The 21830-nt window shown below is 47.6% G+C and overlaps 2 protein-coding genes across 7 annotated transcripts in view; one reads left to right on the top strand and one right to left on the bottom strand.

Moving 5' to 3' along the window:
* Nucleotides 1-4239: 4239 nt before the first annotated feature.
* Nucleotides 4240-5488, bottom strand: C26H16orf90 (chromosome 26 C16orf90 homolog). The gene is made up of 2 exons (XM_004438131.3): nucleotides 5216-5488; nucleotides 4240-4827 (listed from the first exon to the last, which is right to left on the bottom strand). The coding sequence occupies exons 1-2, from the start codon at nucleotides 5376-5378 to the stop codon at nucleotides 4670-4672; spliced, it is 321 nt and encodes a 106-aa protein (XP_004438188.2). The 5' UTR covers nucleotides 5379-5488; the 3' UTR covers nucleotides 4240-4669.
* Nucleotides 5489-13585: 8097 nt separating this feature from the next.
* IFT38 (intraflagellar transport 38) overlaps nucleotides 13586-21830 on the top strand; it is a 31990-nt gene continuing 23745 nt past the window's right edge. For 5 of the 6 annotated variants that reach the window (XM_014793495.2, XM_014793496.2, XM_004438129.3 and 2 more), the window contains exons 1-4: nucleotides 13586-13655; nucleotides 16799-16910; nucleotides 18122-18206; nucleotides 19313-19492. In XM_014793495.2, coding sequence (XP_014648981.1) covers nucleotides 13634-13655; nucleotides 16799-16910; nucleotides 18122-18206; nucleotides 19313-19492 — 399 coding nt within the window. In that variant the 5' untranslated portion in view covers nucleotides 13586-13633. The other variant, XM_087449538.1, reaches the window with a different exon arrangement.

Below are 21830 nucleotides of genomic sequence, written 5' to 3' on the forward strand. Positions count from 1 at the left end.
CTCAGAAAACGTCAGAGCTACAAGGGGTCCTGGGGACTCCAGGGTCCACCTCCTTGTGCATGGTGGACATGGCCCAGTGTGGTTTGGTGGCTTGGGCTGAGCTCACCCAGTGGTGCTCCTGGCCACCTGGAGCCAGAACTCCCAGCAGTGCCTTGATTTGCCCAGCTTTGGGCTCCTGGGCAGACAGTGCAGGATAGGGCAGAGCATCTCTGCAGAGGCCTTCACCCCTGCTCCCCTCTTCTCTTTCCCACAGGCTGTTCCAGCCCTCCTTCTCAGTCTGGAAACCTCTGCCTCTGTTCCGTGCCCTGGTCGTGCCTCCATGTGCGCCCACCAGACCCATGAGAATGAGTGTGGTGATGGTCCCTGTGGTCTGTTTCTTCTGCTGCCCCAGGAAGAAGAGGGCAGGAAGGGGCTTCCCTCACCGCCCCCTCACCGCCCTCTTCCCCTCCACCACCTGTTCCTTCTAGCTCTTTCCTCCAAAGCCAGAATGAACTTCGGCTGGGAGGGAGGAACCCAAGTGTTATGGACAGAGTTGACCGTAAAGACACAGGAGCCTCAGAACAATGAGGGGGTGAAATAAAGGGAATGCCAGAGCCTCGTCCAGAACCAGCCCACAGAAGCCAAAGCCAGGGGCGTGGAAAGCAGTCCCCGCCTCTCCATGAAGGGCTGGTGCACAGAGGGCAGAGCAGAGAGGCTTTTCACCCAAGCTCAGACCTGGGGCTTAGCTCCCTGACAAGAGCTGTCAGATAATGGGACAGATCCCCACCCTTCTGTGGGAGGCTGAGTCCTCCAGCAGCCTCCCGCTGTGGGCTGCATACTGTCCTGGACAGCACGGAACTGCTCATCGGATCGGGGATGCTCCATTCAGCTGAACTGCCACAAGGAGCCAGGCTGAGGACAGGGGCTGGCAAAGTTCCCGGAGTCCTCTCCCCCAGCCCCCCAGGTCCCGTGAGCTGCAGCTCCGAGGCCCGGCCAGATGCAGAAAGGAGGAAGCTGAGCATGACTTTGATCAAGTGGGGCCTGGCCTTTGGGGCTGAAGGCAGTCATGTGACTTGTGGTCCCTCAGCCCCTCAGGGCAGAGACAAGAGAGGCTGTCAGTGCCGGGAAATGTGTTTGCGGACATCGCTTGCTTCTGACATCCCCTCCACCCTCATCCCCCAAAGCTGCTTGCTGCCTGCCCAGCCCTCCAGAGTCAAGGGGGTGGTGCAGAGTCATGCCCAGTATTGCTGCTGTGTCACAGAGCCATCACCACAGAGCACCAGCCTGAGAGCAGGAGGAGAAGGGGGAACAGCCCAGGCAGGGGCCTCAGTGACTGGCATCCTTCCCTCCCTCAGAACATCTGGCCCGGGGCTCCTCTGGCCTCAGGGTTCCTGAAATGAAGGCAAGTCCCAGGCAGGAAAAGCATTCCTTCTCCCTCAGCTGCTGACCGGTCCGCCTTTGCACTGATAATGGCTTCGTGCTGAGGCCCAGATCAGTGTTCTCTTTAATCTGAATCATCGGTGATCATGTGATTTTTATTTCTGCCCTGCGGGGTAAGGGAAGAGTCTTCTAGAAGGTTCTGCCTTGGACATTCATAATGCAGCTCAGAGGCCTTGCCCTGCCCCCACCTCCCTACCCCTGTCTCTTAATCACTGCAGTATCCAGCCCAGTGTTGAATGGATTGTAGTGTTTTGTCTCATTACAAACAATTAAACAGACTTCCATTGGTCACATCCTGTCTTTCCAGCCGGCTCGGCTCGCTGCACTTTGGGCCCTGCCCCTGCAGATTCAGCCGTGGCTGAGGGCGGCCCCGGAGCTGCTTGTCTATTGTCAAGTCCCAAGGATGGCTTCCAGGTAAAAGGGCTCGTGAATGGTGGGCCCGAGAGCCCAACCCAGGGCTGGCCCCCTCCAAAGCCGATGTGTGCTGCTCCCCGATGGCTAGGCATCACCCAGATGGCCCTCCCTGGGGATCAGGGCCTGAGGCACCTGCACAGCTGGGTGTTGGGGAGCCTGTGGGGCCAGAGTGGGGGCTGGTGGCACTGCATGGAGCGGGAGGTTGGGGAGCAGCGAACACCCCCCGCAGGGAGCACCGAGGAGCTTGCCTGGTGCTGGTGAGTCACACCTTGGTTATTTAGGCATGTACCTTGGTCTGTTCACCATGTTGATGGGTCAGCTTCAGGATTAAGGGGTGACTCCTTGGGGCCCTTCGTCAGTTGTGTGGCCAAGTATCAACTTGCCTGAGGGGGCGGGGGTTCTGGTTGAGCCTTGCCCTCCCAGCCCATTGAGCTTCTAGGACACAGTCTCCCAAGAGCTGAGACTGACTCCTAGTGGCCCAGTTCCAAGCCTACAGGCCATTCAGGGAATGGGATTGGGGGGCCCCAGGGTGGTCAGTGCACATTTCTGTGAGCATCTGCTTTATATCAACACCCTGTCCCCAGCTCGCCATGACAGTGGCTTGTCTGCTTCTCAGCCTCTTTGGAGTGCTTTTCAAGAAAGCTTTGGGAGGTTTAGGGAGGGACCATTTAGAGGCCAGCTCAGCCAGTTTTGGAGCGGACACGTACAACAGGTGACCTTCGTGGGGGAAAGACCTGGGCTGTGGCTCGTCTGCCCTCCACGCATCAGCTAGGGGCAGCTCAACAGGGGCCGAGGGATCCATATCTGAGATGGCCTGGAGCTCAGCCGAGGCCTCCCCTGGGCTGGATTCGTTTCCCACGAAACGTTTCCCACGTGTGGGGCTCCTTATGTGGGACCTGACTTTCCCCAGCCCCTGTACTGGAAACTACTAGGCCTCCTTCAAGCCCAGAAGTGACACTGTCACTTCCGCCACATTCTGTTGGTAAAGCAAGACCCAGAGCCAGTCCTGAGTCAAGGCGGGGTGACTACACAAGGGCCAGAATACCAGGACGTGGCTTATTGGAGGCTACTGGTGGCCACTGACCACAGCCTGGGGCAGTCTGTGCTCCTCTCTGAGCCTCAGAACTTAATTCAAAAGGGAAGGAATTGGGCCCCTAACTGTCTCCAAGGACAGCATATTGCAGCTTCTGGCATGGCCTCACTTCTGCCCGGTGCCCTCAGCTGGTGCCTAGAGCAGCCTCCTTAGCGTCTGTCTTGAGCAGTGGTCCTTCAGGTCCACCCGGCCTCAGCCTCCGGGGGGAGTGACAGTTGTGGCAGAGGGAGAAGGTGGCTGCCGTTTCTGTCACCCATGTGGCTCATCTGGTGGACCAGCTGGGTGGCTGTGTCCCTCCCACACCTGGCCATTCGCAGCTGGAGTGTTCAAACCCCTGCTTTCTCATCGCTCCTCCTCCTGGGGCTGCTCTCCAGCTGTTGCAACCTCAGGCTCCCACTGCCCAGGGCCACACCCACACTTATAACAACCTGAAAACCATCCAGGGACCAACGTCTCCAGAATCTGCCATCCCAGGGACCTATGAAATGCCTGAGGGTGGAAGCAGGGCATGGGGGCAGGGAAGGGGCCTGAGAGTATTCCCCATGTCTGGGAGGAACCCAGCTGTCCTGGTGTACGGAGTGTCCTTGACACCATTACGTATGGTCTGGAGGAAGCCCATGGGAGAGGCAGCTCAGCCCTAGCCTGACCCGGGCTGCCAGGATTGTGAGGGTCATTGAGGCAAACCCAGGTCTTCCCATCCTGTCCCCACAGGGCTGAGGCCCAGTGATGTAGAGCAGGGGGTCTCAACCAGACTGATTCTGCCCCCCAGAGGACATTGGACACTGAAGATGCTTTTGGTTGTCACAACTGAGAGGAGGGAGCTACCAGCATCTAGTGGGTGGAGGCCAGGGGTGCTGCTAAATATCCTACAACACACAGGACAGCCCCACAACTAAGAATGATCTGGCCCCAAATGTCCACAGTGCCGAGGTTGAGACGCCTCAGCATAGAGAAGCCAAAGCCGGGGTGCCTGGAGTTGACCCGAGCTGGGAGGAGAAGGGTTGTGCCCATTCTGCCGGGAGGGACAGGACAGCCAGGGGTCACCATGGAGCAGTGACCTCGACCAAGCCCTGAGTGAGGGGTGGCGTGGGGTCCAGGCCCACATTTCTGCTCAGGTTGGGAACTTGCTGTCCTCTCTAAACCCGGTCTACCTTCCTCTGTCCTCAGCCACCTTGGCCAGAATGCCATGCCCTGCGTTTAGGCCTGCTGAGACTCTGTCCACCCAGGAAGCCTTCTGGGAGTTTCACCAGGAGGAGGACAGCTCCCTCCTCAACTAAGGGTGGGAGTGCCTCGGATCCACCCTGAGATCTACACCTTGCTCTCAGAACACAGGCGCCAAGAGGCTGTTTCTCTCTGACTGCATTGCCCTGATGACAGACAGACTGAGAGACAGAAGGTGCAGGGCTTGGCTTTTATTGAGATTAGACCTGCGGGCTCTGGCCAAGTCTCGGCTCAACCCGGCCTCCCGGGTACAAGTGACCGACTTGAGTTGGAGCAGGCTACAAGAGCACACCCAGGCTTCTATTTTTTCTGTCCCTCCTGCCAGGCCTCCGCCTCCCTCCCGCCTCGAGTTTTCCCCAGGCTGGCCCAGGCTCTGGTGCTGGGCAGCTGCCAGGGTGTCTCGGTATGGGGGTGCTGCTGTGGGAGCTAAGCCACTCCTCTCTGGACCTGCCTCCCCATCCTCCTGGGCTATCCTTTCCCCTCCTGTCCCGATCTAGGAGAACCAGCCCTGGCACTCAGATCCTATGGCCTCTCCAGAGCCTCAGAGCGGGTTCTCTTGCACAAGGGGCATGTAGACTCCTCTGAGGTCCCCCAGGACCTCTTGGGCCTGAGCCCCAAGACTTTGGGGGGACCAGGCTGGGAGGATGCACCCTTGGCTGGGTCCGTGCTGGAACTGGAAGCTGAGGAAAGGGGGGAGAGAGAAGTCACTCAGAGGAACCCAGGGGAGGCGGCCTGCCCATCCCATGACCCCCAGAACCTGGCAAGGAGGGGAGGAGGTGGTTCTTCTTAAAGAGAACCCATGAGAGAGGGAAGAGGAAGAAGGAAACAGATGGTTCAAGCTGGAAGGATCCTCATCTAACCCAAGCCCCTCATTTTACAAATGGGGAAACTGAGGCTGGGGGAAGGGAGCTATCCAAAGTCCCTCATCAAGTGCAGAGCTGAGACAGGAACCCAGGAGGCTTGGGAGTAGAGAAGGGCCCATCTGAGTCTATCTGAGTCCCCAGTACAACCCTTCCCTGGGTCTTCCCCTCCTGTCCCCAGTTCTGCCTCACCTGGACAGGTGCTCACCTGTATTTCCCAGGCTATCCCTGGACAGTTGAGCTTCCAGAAGGGCTGAGCAGTGGCTATTACCTGGGCCCAGAGTCTGCTGCATGCCCTCGGGCTGTGGGAGGCAGCCCCCAGCCATGAGCCGGCCCAGCCAGTGGCTCTCACACTGGCTGGCGAGCTGCATGTGACCCGGCAGGTAGAGAGCCAGGCCCCGGAGGTGGCGCAGCCGGAAGTTCTTGGGCTTGCTTCCCTGGGCACTGGGGCACTGCTGCTGCTGGGCCCCCAGTCCCCCCTCATAGATGTTGGGTGGCGTGTCGGGGTGGCTGGGGTGTCCTTGGGCCCAACTCACTGCATCTGTGGAGGGGAGAGCAGGACGGTGGTGGCTGCCGGGCCACAGCAGATGTGAGGGGAGAACGCAGTCACAGGCTCATGTGATGGGCTCCATACCTGGCCTGCTGAGCCTCAGCTTACCTGTCTGTCAAATAGGCTCAATCCCCCCCTACCGCCTCCTGTGACCCAACATATTACTCCTCTTTTCTCTCCCAACCAACAGGGAGGTCTGAGAAGCCTGAGCCTTGGCACCAAATTCTCTTTCAAGCCTTTCCTGCCACCTCTTTTTGCCCCCTACCCTAGACAGAGCATTCTGGTGCCAGGATAGAAATTGCACAGTGGGTCCAGGATCACACAGCCCACAGTCACACTGTCTGGACCAGTGGCCATTCCCCTCTCCCAAGCATGCATGTTGCTGAGGCCACCCTGGTGGCTCTGGGCCCAGGTGGGGACAGGAGGCAGCTCTCCTCCTGCCACTACTCCCCACAGCCCGGCACCTTCTCTTATGCGCAGCTCAGAGAACGCACAGACCAAGGCTTCCATGGAGGGCCAGCGTGGTGGAGGAGGAGCTGCTGGGCCTCCTGTGCAGCAGGGCTCTCTCCTCTCCCCTGCCTAGGGGGTGGGTCTGCAGGTATCCCTTGGCAACCAGCTCTATGATGTCAGAGGGAAGGCTCCCAGCCTTCCTGGGACCCCTGAGTTTGGGGAAGGATGATGCCCAGGGCAGTGTCAGGGTGGGAGGAGAGCAAGGGAAGGAGGCAGAACCCTAGGGGAGGTCCCCAGTCCCTCTGGCTTGGGACAGGCCCCAGAGAACAGACGCAGCTCTTGCAGGCTGGAGGGTCACTCCCAGGGGCGACCGCTTGGGGTCTCAGTTTCCTCATCTGTGAGTGGAAAATGAGGGTTTAGGGGTGCAGACTTGGTGAGACCTGGGTCAGTGCTTTGAGCATACTGATAAGGTAGTTATGGGTGACTGGAAAAGTCACTTAACTTTTCTAACTGTCCATTTTCCCTGAAGTAAATGATGGAGTATTGTGTGGACCAAGTGTGAGGAAGGATGTGGAGGAACTGGAGCTCTCAGATACCACTGGTGGGAATGCAAAATGGTACCACCACTTTGGGAAACAGTTTCTTAAAAAGTTTAAACTTTCAATTCTCTCTATTCACAGATGACATGATCTTATATATAGAAAAAATTAATTCACACTCAAAACTATTTGAGCTAATAAAACTATTAGAGCTAGTGAAGTTCAGCAAAGTTGTGAGATAGAAGATCAACACACAAAAATTAATTGTATTTCTATGCAGTAGCAAAGAACAAAAAGAAAAAAACAGTTAGGAATAAATTTAACCAAGGAGGTGCAAGACAACACATTGCCGAATAAAATAAAGACGACTCAAATAAATGGAAAAATATCCCTGTTCAAGGATTGAAGACTTAATAATGTTAAGACAGCAATACTCCCTAAAGTGATCTACAGATCCCTTCAAAATCCCAGTGGCCTTTCATGCAGAAACATAAAAACTGATCCTAAAATTCATGTGGAATTACAAGGGAGCCCAAATAACCAAAAACAATCTCAAAAAAGAAGAAGTTTGAAGACTTAAATTTTCTGATTTCAAAACTTATTTCAATGATACAGTAACCAAAACAATGTGGAACTGTCATAAAGATAGACATCTAGACCAATGGAATAGAATAGAGAGCCCAAAATTAAACCCATATATCTATGGTCGATTGATTTTCAACAAGAGTGCCAAGACTATTCAATGGGGAAAAGTCTCTTCAACAAATGTCTCTTCAACAAATGATGCTGAGACAACTGGATAGCCACATGCAAAAGAATGAAGTTGAATCCCTACCACACACAATATACAAAAATTAACTCAAAATGTATCAAAGACCTAAATGTAAGAGGTAAAACCATATAATTCTTAGGAGAAAATGTAGGGGTAAATCTTTCTGACCTTGGATTTGGCAACTGATTCTTAGATTTGACAACAAAAGCACAAGCAACAAATTAAAAAAATAGGCAAATTGGACTTCATCAAAATTTAAAACTTTTGTGCTGCAAAAGGCACTATCAGGAAGTGAAAAGACAGCCTACAAAATGAGAGAAAATATTTGAAAATCATATATCTGATAAGAGCGTAGTATCCAGAATATATAAAGAACTATCACAACTCAACAACAAAAAGACAAGCAACCCAATTTAAAAATGGGTGAAGAACTGGAATAGACATTTCTCCAAAGAAGATATACAAATAGGCAACAAGCACATGAACATCATGAGTCAATAGGGAAATGCAAATTTTTTTTTAAATATGCGTCATTCTTTTTTTTTTTTTTTTTTTTTTGTGAGGAAGATCAGCCCTGAGCTAACATCTGCCAATCCTCCTCTTCTTGCTGAAGACGACTGGCCCTGGGCTAACATCCGTGCCTATCTTCCTCCACTTTATATGGGACGCCGCCACAGCATGGCTTGACAAGCAGTGAGTTGGTCCTCGCCCGGGATCCGAACCCCAGGCCACCGCAGCGGAGCACGTGCACTTAACCGCTACGCCACCGGGCCAGCCCCAGGGAAGTGCAAATTTAAACCACAGTGAGATACTATTTCACACTCACGAGGATGGATATAATAAAAAAAAAAAACAGAAAATGACAAATGTTAACGAGGATGTGGAGAAACTGGAACCCTTCTACACGCTGGTGGGAAAGTAAAATGATGCAGCCACTATGGAAAACAGTTTGGCAGTTCCTCAACAAGTTATGGAATTACCATATGACCCAGCAATTCCACTCCTAGGTATATACCCAAAAGAATTGAAAACATATTCAAACAAATACTTGTACATAAATGTTCATAGCAGCATTATCCATAGTAGCCAAAAAGTAGAAACAATCCAAATGTCCATCAGCCAATGAATGGATAAACACACTATGGTATGTCCATACAAGAAAATATTCTTCAGCCATAAAAAGGAATGAAGTACTGACACATGTTACAACATGGATGAACCTCAGAAACATTATGCTCATTGAATGAAGTCAGACTTAAAAGGCCACATATTATATGATTCCATTTATATAAAATGTCCAGAATAAGTAAATCCATAGACAGAAAGCAGATTAGTGATTGCCAGGGATTGAGAGGAAGGAGAAATGGGGAGTGACTGCTTAATTGGTACGAAGTTTCCTTTAAAATGTTTTGGCACTAAATAGAGGTGATGGTTGAACAACATTGTGAATGTACTTAATGCTACTGAATTGTACACTTAAAAGGGTAAATTTTATCTTATGTATATTTTGCCACAATAGAATAAAAATAACTGAACAGTCCTCCTCATAAGTGTCAAGGTCATCAAAAACAAGAAAAGTTTGAGAAACTGTCATAGTCTAGAGGAACCTAAGGAGACATGACAAGTAAATGGAAGCAGTGTCCTGAATTGAATCCTGGAACAGAAAAAGGATATCAGGTAAAAAGTAAGGAAATCTGAATAGAGTATGCACTTCAGTTAATAATAATGTATCAATATTGGTTCATTAGTTGTGACAAATGTATCATACTAATGTAAGATGTTAACAATAGTGTAAACTGGGGGATAAGGGATAGATGGAAGATACGGGAACTCTCTGTTCTATCTTCAAAACTTCTTTGTAAATCTAAACTATTGTAATACAGTCACGTGTCCCTTAACGACAGGGATATCTTCTGAGAAATGCATAGTTAGGCAATTTCGTCATTGTGCAAACATTATAGAGTGTACTTACACAAACCTAGATGATATACCCTACTACCCACCTAGGCTATATGATACCAATCTTATGGGATTACCGTCATATACACAGTCCGTCGTTGACCAAAACATCGTTATGCCGTGCACGACTGTATTAAAAGTGTATTTAAAAAGAAAAAATGTTAAAATTTACTTGCAGGGGCCGGCCTGGTGGCGCAAGCAGTTAAGTGCACACGCTCCACTGCGGTGGCCTGGGGTTCGCCAGTTCGGATCCTGGGCGCGCACCGATGCACTGCTTGTCGAGCCATGCTGTGGCAGCATCGCATATAAAGTAGAGGAAGATGGGCACGGATGTTAGCTCAGGGCCAATCCTCCTCAGCAAAAAGAGGAGGATTGGTATCAGATGTTAGCTCAGGGCTGATCTTCCTCACGAAAAAAAAATTCACTTGCCTTATGACTCTGACATGCCAATCCTAGGTATTCACCCAAGAGAAAAGAAAGTATATGTCCATACAAGGATTTCTACATGAGTATTCATACCAGCTTTATTTGTACTAGCCAAAAACTGGAAATGTCCATTAACAAGTGATGAATAAATAAACTGTGGTGTGTCCATACAATGGATATAATACTCAACAGTAAAAAGGAATGAATTATTAATACATGCTACAACTTGGATGAATCTCAAAATAATAATGCCAAGTGAAAGAAGCCAGACAAACAGGAGCATATTTTGTATGGTTCCGTTTATATAAAACTCTAGAAATATGCAAATCTACAATGACAGAAAGCAGAACAATGGTTGCCTGGGGTAGGTGGAATGGCAGGAGGGAGATATTACAAAGGGCTGGAGCATAAGAAAATAGGACTGATGCATTTGTTCTCTATCTTGATTGTGGTGATGGTTTCTTGCATGTATACACTTGTCAAAACTTACTAAATTGCACACTTTAAATATGTGTACTTTATCATATGTCAGTAAAGCTGTTAAAAACCAAGGAAGGAGGCTCTGGCTCCCTTCTCAGTGTTCCCTCCGTGCTCTGCCAACTATAGTGCAGTCTGCCCCAAACCGCCCACCACATCTCATTTAATCCTGGAAGCAACCCTATCAGGCATTATTACCTCCATTTTAACATTGAAGAATCTGAGTCGCCAAGAGGTTAAGTAACTTGTCCCAGGTCACACAGCTGACTGCTTTGCTTTAGGGACAGTGCTGGGAACTTGTGCACACCAGTTTGCCCTAATTGAAAGCAAAACTGGTGGACTTCCAGTGGCCTATTGTAAGCACACAAATCAGGAGCCAACAAGCACCTGGCCCAGAGCCAGCCTGGAACTGGGCATCCCAGCCAGCACAGAGCATGGAGGGAGGGCAGGGGACAAGAAACAGACGACAGGGCCTTTCCTCCAAGACCATTCACTTCACTGGAGTAAGCCGATGTACTCTCACTCATTCATTCATTCAGCAAGCCAGTCAGTCAGTCAGGTATTTAACAAATATATTCTGAGAGCCTACGTAGTGCCAAACACTACTGTAGTCTTGGGGAGAGAGTCCAGAGTAGGACAGGACAGGTATCTGCTTTCATGGAGCTTACATGTCCAGATCAGAGACACAGAAGATAAGCAAACGAGATGTTTCCAGATCATGCTAGGAAGAAAATAAAACAGGGTGATGTGACAGGGAGGGGCTGGGAAGGGTCTGCTTTGGTGTAGGTGGTCCAAGAGGACTCTTCACAAAGATCTGAAGTTGGGAGAGCACTCTAGGCAGAGGGAACTGCGTGTGCAAAGACCTGAAGGCAGGAAGAAGATGGGCATGTTTAAGGGAAAGCAGCCCAGGATAGATGGAGGGAAGGGAGTGAGGGGAACAGAAGAGGTGCAGCTAAGGAGTTTGAGTTTTATTCAAACTGCAACGGGAAGCCATTGGATAGGGTTTTTTTTTAAAGGCTTTTTTGCTTTTAGTCATGCTTATTGAGATACAATTTTAGATATGGTAAAATTCACCCTTTTTAGTGCACAGTTCTATGAGTTTTGACAAACACCTGCTGTCATGTAATTGCCACCACAATCAAGATATGGAACAGTTCCATCGCCCCCACACCAAATTCCTTTACACCTAACTCCTCCTGGCAACCACTGATTTTTCTCTTCTTTTCTTTTTCTTTCTTTTTTTTTTTTTTTTTGTGAGAAAGATCAGCCCTGAGCTAACAGCCGTCGCCAATCCGCCTCTTTTTGCTGAGGAAGATTGGCCCTGGGCTAACATCCATGCCCATCCTCCTCTACCTTATATGAGACGCCACCACAGCATGGCCTGACAAGCGGTGCATCGGTGCATGCCTGGGATCCGAACCTGCAAACCCCAGGCCTCTGAAGCAGAGCACGAACACTTAATGCTAAGCCACAGGGCCGGCCCCAGTCTGTCTCTATATTTTCGTCTTACCCAGATTGTCATATAAGTAGAATCATACAGTATGTACCCTTTTGAGTCTGGCTTCTTCCACTTAGCATAAGGCACTGGAGATTCTCATTGTCTTTGTGTATATCAGCAGTTTGTTTCTTTTTTTATTGTAATCCATTGTATGGATGTACCACAATTTGTTTATCCATTCAGAAATTGAGAGACACTTGACTGGTTTCCAGTTTGGGGTGATTATGAATAAAGCTGCTATTAACATTTGTGTACAGGTTTTTGTGTGAAGGTAAGTTTCTGTTTCTCTTGGGCAAATACTTAGGAGTGGGATTTCTGAGCCATATGTTAAGTGTATGTTTATAAGAAACTACCAACTGTTTTATATAGCAGCTGTACTCTTTTACATTCTCACCAAAAATGTATGAAAGTTCAAGTTGCTCCACATCCTTTCCAGCTCTTGGCACTGTCAGGGTTTTTGTTGTTTTAGCCCTTCTAATAACTGCCTAGTGATATCTCATTGTGGTTTACTGTATGTTTCCCTAATGACTAATAATCTTGAGCACCTTTTCATTTGCTTATTTGCCATATATCTTCTTTTGTGACATATCTGTTTAAATTAGTCTACTTTCTAATTGGATTTTCTTATTATCGAGTTTTGAGAGTTCATTATGTTTTCTGGATACAAGTTATCAGTTGTGTTTTGTGACTATTTTCTTCTAAACTGTGGATTATCTTCATTTTCTTAAAAGTGTCTTGAAGAGCAGTTTTAAATTTTGATGAAGTCCAATTTATTAAAAAACATTTTTTTAAGGATCATACTTTTGGGGTATCTAAGAAATCTTGCTTAATCCAGTCACAAAGCTTTTCCCCTAAGTTTTCTTCTAGAAAAGTTATAGTTTTTAGGTTTTACATTTAAGGGTGGTGGGGCATTTATTTGCGTATGGATTTCCAATTGTTCCAAAACCATTTGTTGAAAGACTACTTTTTCTCCACCGAAGTGCTTCGTTACCTTTGTCGTACTGACCACGTATAGATCTATTTCGGGACTCGCTTTAAGGTCCGGGCGTTTACGACGTGTCTGTTACCTCACCAACACCAACGCAGGGGCGGAGGGCGTCCCAGTGGTTGGCAGTCCCTCCTCTTCGCCCACCCTTCACCTCAGCTCAGTTCACCTCCCCAGCCCTTCCTTGTCGCCTGGCCCCCACCGTGGCAGCCCGGGAGGGAGGGCTCCCAGGTGAGCCTGCAACTGACCTGGCCACGAGTTGAAAGCGACGCTCACTACGGAGACACCCCACGCCTCAACCAGGAGTAGGAACACTTCCTCGCCGGAAAAAGTTACGGTTGCCCGGACAACCGCCGGCGCGCGAGGGCACGGGCCGATTTCCGGCCTGTCGTGAAGCCCGAGCCAGCGGCGTGTGCGCGGCTCCCAGCCAGGTCACCTCCCCCCGCCCCACGGACAACTCAGGCCTCTGCTCCGCAGCCTGGGGCCCCGCCCCTTGACGCCGCCGACTCTTCTGACTCGGGCGCGGCCCGTTTACACATGCCGGGGAGAAGCGTGCTGGGCACCGGAACCAGGAGGGAGACTGGCTTCATGACGTTATCGTACATTGTTTCTAGGGGAGTCGGGGAGGAAATGAGTAGCAGTATGTAGAGCGCCTAGCACAGTGTCAGGCACATAGTGGGTGCTCAAAACGTGTCAGCCAGTGCCAAATGTTTGTGTGCAACGTGTGTGAAAGGGGCCCCTATACCGCAGGCCCTGTAGCTCCCCACCAGGACCGGGATCCAACGTTAACTCCCTCAGCATCCCTGGGACGGCCCCCTGTCGTACGCATGCGCACGCAGCTCGGCCGTTTCGCATCTGATCCTTTTTGGTCCAGGCCGCGCGCTGTCCAGGGTTCCGTGCGTTGCCATAGAAACCGTGAGCGCTGAGGGGCTAGCGGCGAAGAGGTGGGGCTACGTGGGACTCGAGCGTTATGTCTTTCCGCGACCTCCGCAGTAAGGCAGCCCTGTCCCCTGTCACCTGCGATCCTCCCGAGACTCGGGGCTCGGGGTCGCCGGGTCCCCTGTCCGCGCTCCCGCCAAGGCTTGCGCTGTGGGAGCCCCCCTCTAGGGCCTCTGTGCCGTAGGGGTGTCCCCGGCCCGCGGCAGCCCCCATGCTGAGCGCCCCGCCGTGCTCATAGCGCTTTCTGTAACGATTGGAAGTTCTGTATCTGCCACCGGCTACATGTGGCTGAGGGACCGAAGTTATCTTTTGTCTAATTTTAATAGTTTTTTTTTTTTTTGGTGGGGGGAAGATTGTCCCTGAGCTAATATCCCTCGCCAATCCTTTTTTTTGATTGGGGAAGATTGGCCCTGAGCTAACATCCCTCGCCAGTCCTTTTTTTTGATGGGGGAAGATTGGTCCTGAGCTAACAGCTGTTCCAGTCTTCCTCTGTTTTGTATGTGGGTCGCCGCCATGCATGGCTTGAGGAGCGGTGTAGGTCTGTGCCCGGATCCAAGCTACGAATCTGGGCCACCTACCGGAGGGCCCCGAACTTAACCACTATGCCGCTGGGCTGGCCCTTGGATATTATAGCCACGTGAGGCTGTCGCTACCATACTGGAAAACAGAGTGTTTTTGAGTTGGGTTTGCTTAGAGCTCAAAGAAACGAACAACAAAACCGAGGAGGAGGTGGTGAATCATGATGATTGCAGCTAGTGTTGTTTGAGTTTTTGCGATCTGCCACGTAGTTGCTGTTCTGTGTGTGTGTCATTTCATTTACTCCTCTGAGCAGCTCAGTGCACCTGTGTTTAGAGATGAGGAAATGGGCGCGGAGAGGTCAAGTAAGTTGGTCCAGGGACACAGGTGGTAAGAGCTGGTGCTGGAGTTTGAATTCGGATTGTCTAACCTCTGAAGGCTATATTCTTTCTAAAGGGGCTGGTGAGAAGGGAACTCGAATGCCTTTGATAGGAGGGTGGGGAAGTGGAAGAATGGGGGTAAGAGAATTAGTTACTACCGTTCTGGGAACACCTGTTGCACACCAGGCGTTTTACATTCAGTGTCTCATCTTAGTCCTCACTTTAACAGTGAAGTAGGTGGTATAATTCCTGGATGAAATGCTTTCAGGCACAGAGAGGTAAAGTAGCTTGCTTTAGGTCACACAGCTAGAACTGGGTGGAACCAAGCATCGAGATGTAGGACTTTGTGAATCAAAAATCTCTTGCCTTTTATATACTATCATTTCCTGAATCTGAAGCAGTTAGCTAACTGGCTCCACCTGCATATGTGTAGCAGGTGATTGCCAAGTTGATGTGATCTAAGGGGCCTCTATAAGGCCAATTTTCTTTTTCCTTTCCTTTTTTTTTTTTTTGGTGAGGAAGATTGGCCCTGAGCTAAGATCTGTGCCAATCGTCCTCTGTTTTTTATATGTGGGATGCCGCCACAGCATGGCTTGATGAGTGGTGTGTAGGTCCACGTCTGGGATCTGAGCCCATGAACCCCCCAGCCACCGAACTGGAGCACATGAACGTAATCACTATGCCACCGGGCTCGCCCCTGTAAGGCCAATTTCCTAACTTAATTGCTGGTGTCTGAAATTTCACCATTAAAGATTACCCCTTTCAGTTATGAATTGCTCTTTTTCTACAAGGTAAGTATACAGGAAGAGGCATCAAGGCATCATATTTTATGATCCAACTATAGCCCTGTAGTGTGAATTATGTCCTCTGGGATTTGAAGGTTCTTAGTGACTTATGTTGTCGAGACAGGTTTCTCCTCTCGTAGTTCAGAGAGGCCAGCACTCTGCTAGGGGACGTTAAATGGAGCTGTGTTGGGAAGAAGGGGATTACTGAACATTTTGACCTTAAATGAATGCCATGCAATCTGTAGTAAGAATCTTTCTCAAATTGTCTCCACTTTGATAATAGTACTGCAGAATTAACAGAACTTGACTACTACTTATCGAGAAGAAGTATTTAGGCAATGCCTGACTGATGGGAAGGTTGCTGCTTTATTTTCCATCACTCTATTCAAATTTCCCCAAAACTGTGACTGAGGCCCTCTGTGCCCTTGCTGTTTCCTCTGCTCATACTTTCTCTTCTATTATCTGCTGAAATCCAACCTAATCTCCAATGCCCTGGTAGCTTATTTGTGAATGTCGTTGGGACATTTTGAATATCCACTTTTGAGAAGAGTGAGGACAGAAATTACATAGTCAGAAGCACACTGAATATACATCTTGGCACATCGTGGGAACTCAAAAAATGTTTGTTGTGTTCGTTTCCAAGACCTGCTTGAAGCTTAGTGACCGCAACCTCCATTATCAACAAATATTAGTATTAGTGTGTCTTAATCTGTTTTGTAATAAATATAAATATTGCTCTATAGTTCAACCATTCTCTTTAAGATTTCTCTAAATACAATGCAAGTAATCTTAAAATTTGTATTATAAGGTCCTGTATGCTCATTAAAAACAAAAAACTTCATGAACACGAACTTCACTCTACCACCATCACCCCCAGAAATAACCACTGTTATCATTTAAAAATATTTTTTCTTGGGCCCGGCCCAGTGGCGCAAGCGGTTAAGTGCACACGCTCTGCTGTGGCTGCCCCGGGTTCGCCGGTTCAGATCCCGGGCATGCACCGACGCACCGCTTGTCAAGCTATGCTGTGGCGGCGTCCCATATAAAGTGGAGGAAGATGGGCACGGATGTTAGCCCAGGGCCAGTCTTCCTCAGCAAAAAAAGAGGAGGATTGGCAGATGTTAGCCCAGGGCTGATCTTCCTCACAAAAAAAAAAAATTTTTTTCTTTATGACATTTTATAAGGCTGAGTATTTCTCATTTTGAGTAGTAAAGAGGAAGATATTCGAGAGAAATGAGATATCAAAGAGATTAAATTCACAGTCAATCCCTAAGCCTTATTTTAACATACAGCTTCCACTTCGTCTCCTCTTGAACTTAAATAAATGTTTTTGAGGAAGAAGATTAGGTGTTTTAACTTTTAGCTCTTTTTTTCTTTCCTTTTAGAGAGTTGATAAATAGTTCATAAAACTGTTGAGAATAGATTGGGAATAAGGGAAAGCAAAGAACGTATCTAAGTTAATAAGTAGTTGCTGTTTGATGGGGAACTGACTGAATTGCATTTTGCATTGGACAGATTTTACAGAGATGATGAGAGCCTTGGGATACCCTCGACATATTTCTATGGAAAATTTCCGCACACCAAATTTTGGACTTGTATCTGAAGTGCTTCTCTGGCTTGTGAAAAGGTTAGAACTGCACTTTATTAAGGTCTAAGAATGAATGCCAGATTTTATTCATTAGCTACCTAGAAACAGGATATGGTTGTGAAGCAGAAGGAAGAGTTCAATAAAATTTGAGTTCGACAGACTCAGTTGAAACCTGTTAGAAATCAGTTGAGTTTAAAGAACACCACATGTGGGAGAAGGGAATACACCGGGCAGTGGTAAAAGGAGAATATTTCTCAGTAGGAAGTGGACACTGGGGCGCTGGTCCAAGTTCCTCTTTATCCCTCACCTTCATCAGGGACTGACAGGGACACCCCTACTCACTCTAATGAGTACACTGGATTAGAAATAATTTAGATTTCATTTTGTGTGAAAAATCTAATATGATTCAGGGTTGGCAAACTTTTTTGTTAAGGAGAAAAGTAAATATTTTAGGCGTTGCAGGTTACCTTAGATCTCTGTTGGGTAGCCTACCTTGTGTTTTGTTTTTTATAACCCTTTAAAAAGGTAAAAAGCCTTCTTAGCTTGCAGGCTGTACAGAATGAAGCCAAGGGCTGCAGTCTGCTGACCCCTGGTGGGTCATCAATAACTCGAAGAAAGTAACGCCAACAACTCTGCTGCTTCTCAAAGCTAACTAATAGGCCCTGGGTCAAGGGCTGTCAGCCAGAGTAATAGTTCTGATTGTTTTAATTCAATTTTGAAGGGTCTGAGAGAGATTTAGTTTTGTAAGCTGTAAGATAGATTTAATTTTGTAAGTTGATTTTTTTTTTTGAGGAAGATTGGTCCTGAGCTAACATCTGTTGCCAATCTTCCTCTTTTTCTTTTTTCTCCCCAAAACCCCAGTACATAGTCGTATATCCTAGTTGTATGTCCTTCTAGTTCTTCTGTGTGGGATGCCGCCTCAGCATGCCTTGATGAGCGGTGAGTAGGTGCGCGCCCAGGATCCGAACCGGCAAACCTCGGGCCGCCGAAGCAGCACATGCAAACCCAACCACTATGCCACCGGCCTGGCCCCCAGATTTGATTTTTGAAATCAGTTAAACCTGTTCTTAGGTGAGGATTTGCTCCATCAGATGTTTGGGTTTTGTGTTGCCTTTGAAGTCTTTCTTAATCTCACTACTTTAGCTGGGGACTCGGAGAGCTTCCTGTTCCAGATCCACTGTCCTCTCAGTTGTCCTCTTTCTCTTTGGTCATCTTTTTCCTTAATTGTGTCTTCTCTCTCTCTGTGATAGGTATGAACCTCAGACTGACATCCCTTCTGATGTTGAGACTGAACAAGACCGAGTTTTCTTCATTAAGGCGATTGCCCAGTTCATGGTTAGTTCATGGTTATTTGATGGAGTTGTAAAATTAAATACATTAGAAAGAGATGAGTCCTAGTTAGGACTGCTTTTAAGTTTCTAAACCCATTCCCTTACTGGGTTTCTGTGGAGCCATTTACCAGCAAAATTTTTTGTTTTTAATTCATCATTTGTTAAGAATTTTATTTATTTTTGAATAGGTAATATATTTTCATGGTTCAAAATTTTTTTTTTTTATAATTTTATTTATTTATTTTTCCCCCAAAGCCCCAGTTGATAGTTGTATGTCATAGTTGTACATCCTTCCAGTTGCTGCATGTGGGACGCGGCCCCAGCATGGCCAGAGGAGCGGTGCCTCTGTGCGCACCTGGGATCCGAACCCAGGCCGCCAGTAGCGGAGTGTGGGCACTTAACCACTAAGCCACGGGGCTGGCCCAAAGATTTTTTTTTTTTTTTTAAATCATGAAACGATACAGAATAAAATAACTTTCTATCCTGTCTGCCATTGGCCCAGTTCCATTACCAGTAATCACTGTTTTTAGTATCTTCTAAAAGTTTTTATGCATATATAAGCAAATAGAAGATATATCCTTTCTCCTTCCTTTTACACAAATGGTGGCATCCTCTACACCACTGTTTAGAATCTTGCTTTCTTCACTTAACAAGTACATTTTAGAGAACTTTCCAAATACATGCAGAGTTTCTTTATTCTCTCTTATACTTGAGTAGTATTGCTTGCATGGATATGCCATAATTTATGTAATTTATATAGGTAGGCATTTAGGTTGTTTTTAACTTTTGCTCTTTGGAAAAATGCTCTAACAAATAACCTATGCATATTATTTTGTTTGTGAGTATATCCCTAGGATAAGTTCTTAGGACTGGAATTGGTAGGTCAAAAGATAATTGGTAATTTTATTGTTGTTTACCAAATTGCTCTTCTTCAAGATTGTATCAATTTACACACCCACTCGCAATCTTTCAGTCACTTGAAAGTTTCACTCTTAATATGATCAGGTTATATCCTAATTGTTGGCAGGGACGTTTTCAAATTACCTGCATGGGATTTGGTTTAGATTTTATATGGAAAGGACCTTAAGTTTTTTTTTTGTCTGAAAATAGGCCACCAAGGCACATATAAAACTCAATACTAAGAAGCTTTATCAAGCAGATGGGTATGCAGTGAAAGAACTATTGAAGATCACCTCCGTCCTTTATAATGCTATGAAGACCAAAGGGATGGAGGGCTCTGAAATAGGAGAGGAAGATATCAGCAAATTCAAGTTTGATCTTGGCTCAAAGGTAAGGACAACGAAAGGCTTGTAGTGAAGGACAGAATATTTATTTCTCAAACTCTAAAACGAAACATGTCAGATACTCACAGCACCACTTCTTTCCTTACTCCTTAACTGAGGGCAGTTTGTCAGTTTTGTGCTCATTAGCATTTGGATAAAAGAGGAAGTCACAATAAATTAATTCAACTATTTCTTGAAAGCCTACTCTCTGCCAGGCACTGTTCAAGTACTGGGGTTATAGGCATGAACAACAAGGACAGAAATCCTCTGTTCCTACCGCTCAGTTGGGGCAGTCAGATTGCAAACCACAAAGCACAAGGAATGGCAGGTCAGATGTGATAAATGTATGGAGAACAGTGAGGCAGGGAAGGGGCTGGGGAATGCTGGGAGAGGTATCTTAAATAGGGAGGTAGGACGGCCTCAAGGACTAGATGAGGTTTTCAGCAGAGATCTGAAGGAGGGAAGGAGCAAACCATGCAGTGGAGGGGGAAAAGTGTCCTCTGATCAAAGCGTGCTTTGTGTGTTTGAGGAAATGCAAGGGGGCCATGTGCCAAGAGCCAGGAGGAGAGGCAGTAACACACCCTTGGTGCCTGGAAAGTCACTGTAGAGACTTTGATTTTTACTCTGAGGTGGAAAATCATTGAGTTTTGAACAGAGAAGTACATGCTTTGAAACTTCGTGTTAAAAGGGTCACTCTGGCTGCTGGGTTGAGATCAGACTGAAGGGGGAGGCAAGAGTTTGGAAGCAGAGAGACCTGTTAGAAAGCAAATGATGATGGTGACTTTGTTTTTTGTTGTTGTTGTTTTTTGTTGAGGAAAATTTGCCCTGAGCTAACATCTGTGCCAATCTTCCTCTGCTTTGTGTGTGGGACACCACCACAGCATGGCTGAGTGGAGTAGATCCACGCCCAGGATCTGAACGAAATGAACCTGGGCCGCCAAAGTGGAGCGTGTAGAACTTTAACCATTTGGCCACAGGGCTAGGCCCTAGATGATGGTGACTGAGCAGAGTGGTTGTGGGAGAGGTAGATGTCAGGAGCTCAGCCAAGCTTGGGGAGAGATAACTGAGCTGCCTGATATCAGAGAACTTGATTAAAGCAACAAGCCAAAAATGAAAGCTGTCTTTAATCGCTTACTGTGATGGTATAAGCAAGAGGCTAAAACCAGAGGAAAACCCTAGGAATGAAAATGCCAGGGCTAAGAATGCAGATATTTATAGGAACATGGCCAGCCAGAGGGCCTGAGTGCAACTGAGGCCTTGACTGGGACTCCCTTCAGAGACTGCAGTGTACTGGTGTGCCCCAAGTCTGGTGGGTGGTGGGGGTGGGGGTCGTGGCAGCTTTCCGCTTGAGGCCTGCCAGGTCAAGCATTTGTAATTGCCTGTGGTCAGGCCTGAAAAATCACACATAGGTTTTTAACCGCAAGCCAGGCTCCTCAGTGGAAGGAAGTGGCGAGAGGTTAGAACATATTATGAATATGATAATACAAGGAAGATCCTAAAGCAGCACTCTCCGGTAGAAGTTTCTGTGATAATGGACATGTTCTGTATCTATGCCATACTGTACAGTAGCCACTAGCCATATATGGTTAGCACAACTGAGGAACTGAGTTTTAAATTTTATTTAATTTTAAATAATTTAACATTGAAAATGGCCACATGTGGCTAGTGGATACTGTATTAGAGGTCATAGCTCTAAAGTTTTTGGTCTGCATACCTACAAGGATGAAGTTGCCATTTACTGAAATGGAGAAGAGTTTGGAAGGAGCAGGTTTGGCAGGAGAGGTTTTAGGAGTTTGGTTTGGGACATGTTTAATTTGCGATGTCCATGTGCTGTCTGAGTGGAGATGTTGAGCCTCAGCTCATAGATGGTATTAAAGCTGCGAGCCTAGGAGGGAGTGTGAAAAGAAAAGAGGTCAGGGGACTAACTCTGGCACACACCAGTGCTGAGAAGTGGGGAAGATGATGAGACTCCTGCAAAGAAAATTGTAAATTTACTGCTAGTAAGGTAGAAGCAGCTAGTGCTAGTGGGAGTGGAATCATGGAGGACTAAGGAAATGGGAAGAAACTCGTCAGCTATGAATGAAGAGGGAGAATTGTTGCTGGTGGTTTGAAAATAAAAGAGAATTAGTTGTTAAGGAGAGAGGAAGAGTGAGCAGAGCAGGAAAATGTTTGGGCTCTTTGGAAAATGTAGCATCTTCATGGAAGAGAGTGTGACACGCATGTCCTAAGAAAGGAGCTTGTGCACAGGGCTAGATGCTAAATCATCATCATCTTCATAGCAATAGCTGCCACCCTTGTGGGAGCCGGTATGGTTGTAGGGACCTCAGGCAGACTAACTCATTTGA

This window comes from Ceratotherium simum, chromosome 26 (genome assembly GCF_057802395.1).
Source record: "Ceratotherium simum simum isolate JZ-2026a chromosome 26, ASM5780239v1, whole genome shotgun sequence".
Taxonomy (NCBI): domain Eukaryota; kingdom Metazoa; phylum Chordata; class Mammalia; order Perissodactyla; family Rhinocerotidae; genus Ceratotherium; species Ceratotherium simum.

Excerpts from the sequence above, each read along its gene's own strand:
- C26H16orf90 (XM_004438131.3), bottom strand. The coding sequence starts at position 5,378 with ATGCAGCTCGCCAGCCAGTGTGAGAGCCACTGGCTGGGCCGGCTCATG. Across the intron at positions 4,828-5,215 it reads GGATAGCCTGGGAAATACAG|CTTCCAGTTCCAGCACGGAC; the intron begins GTGAGCACCTGT and ends CCCTTTCCTCAG.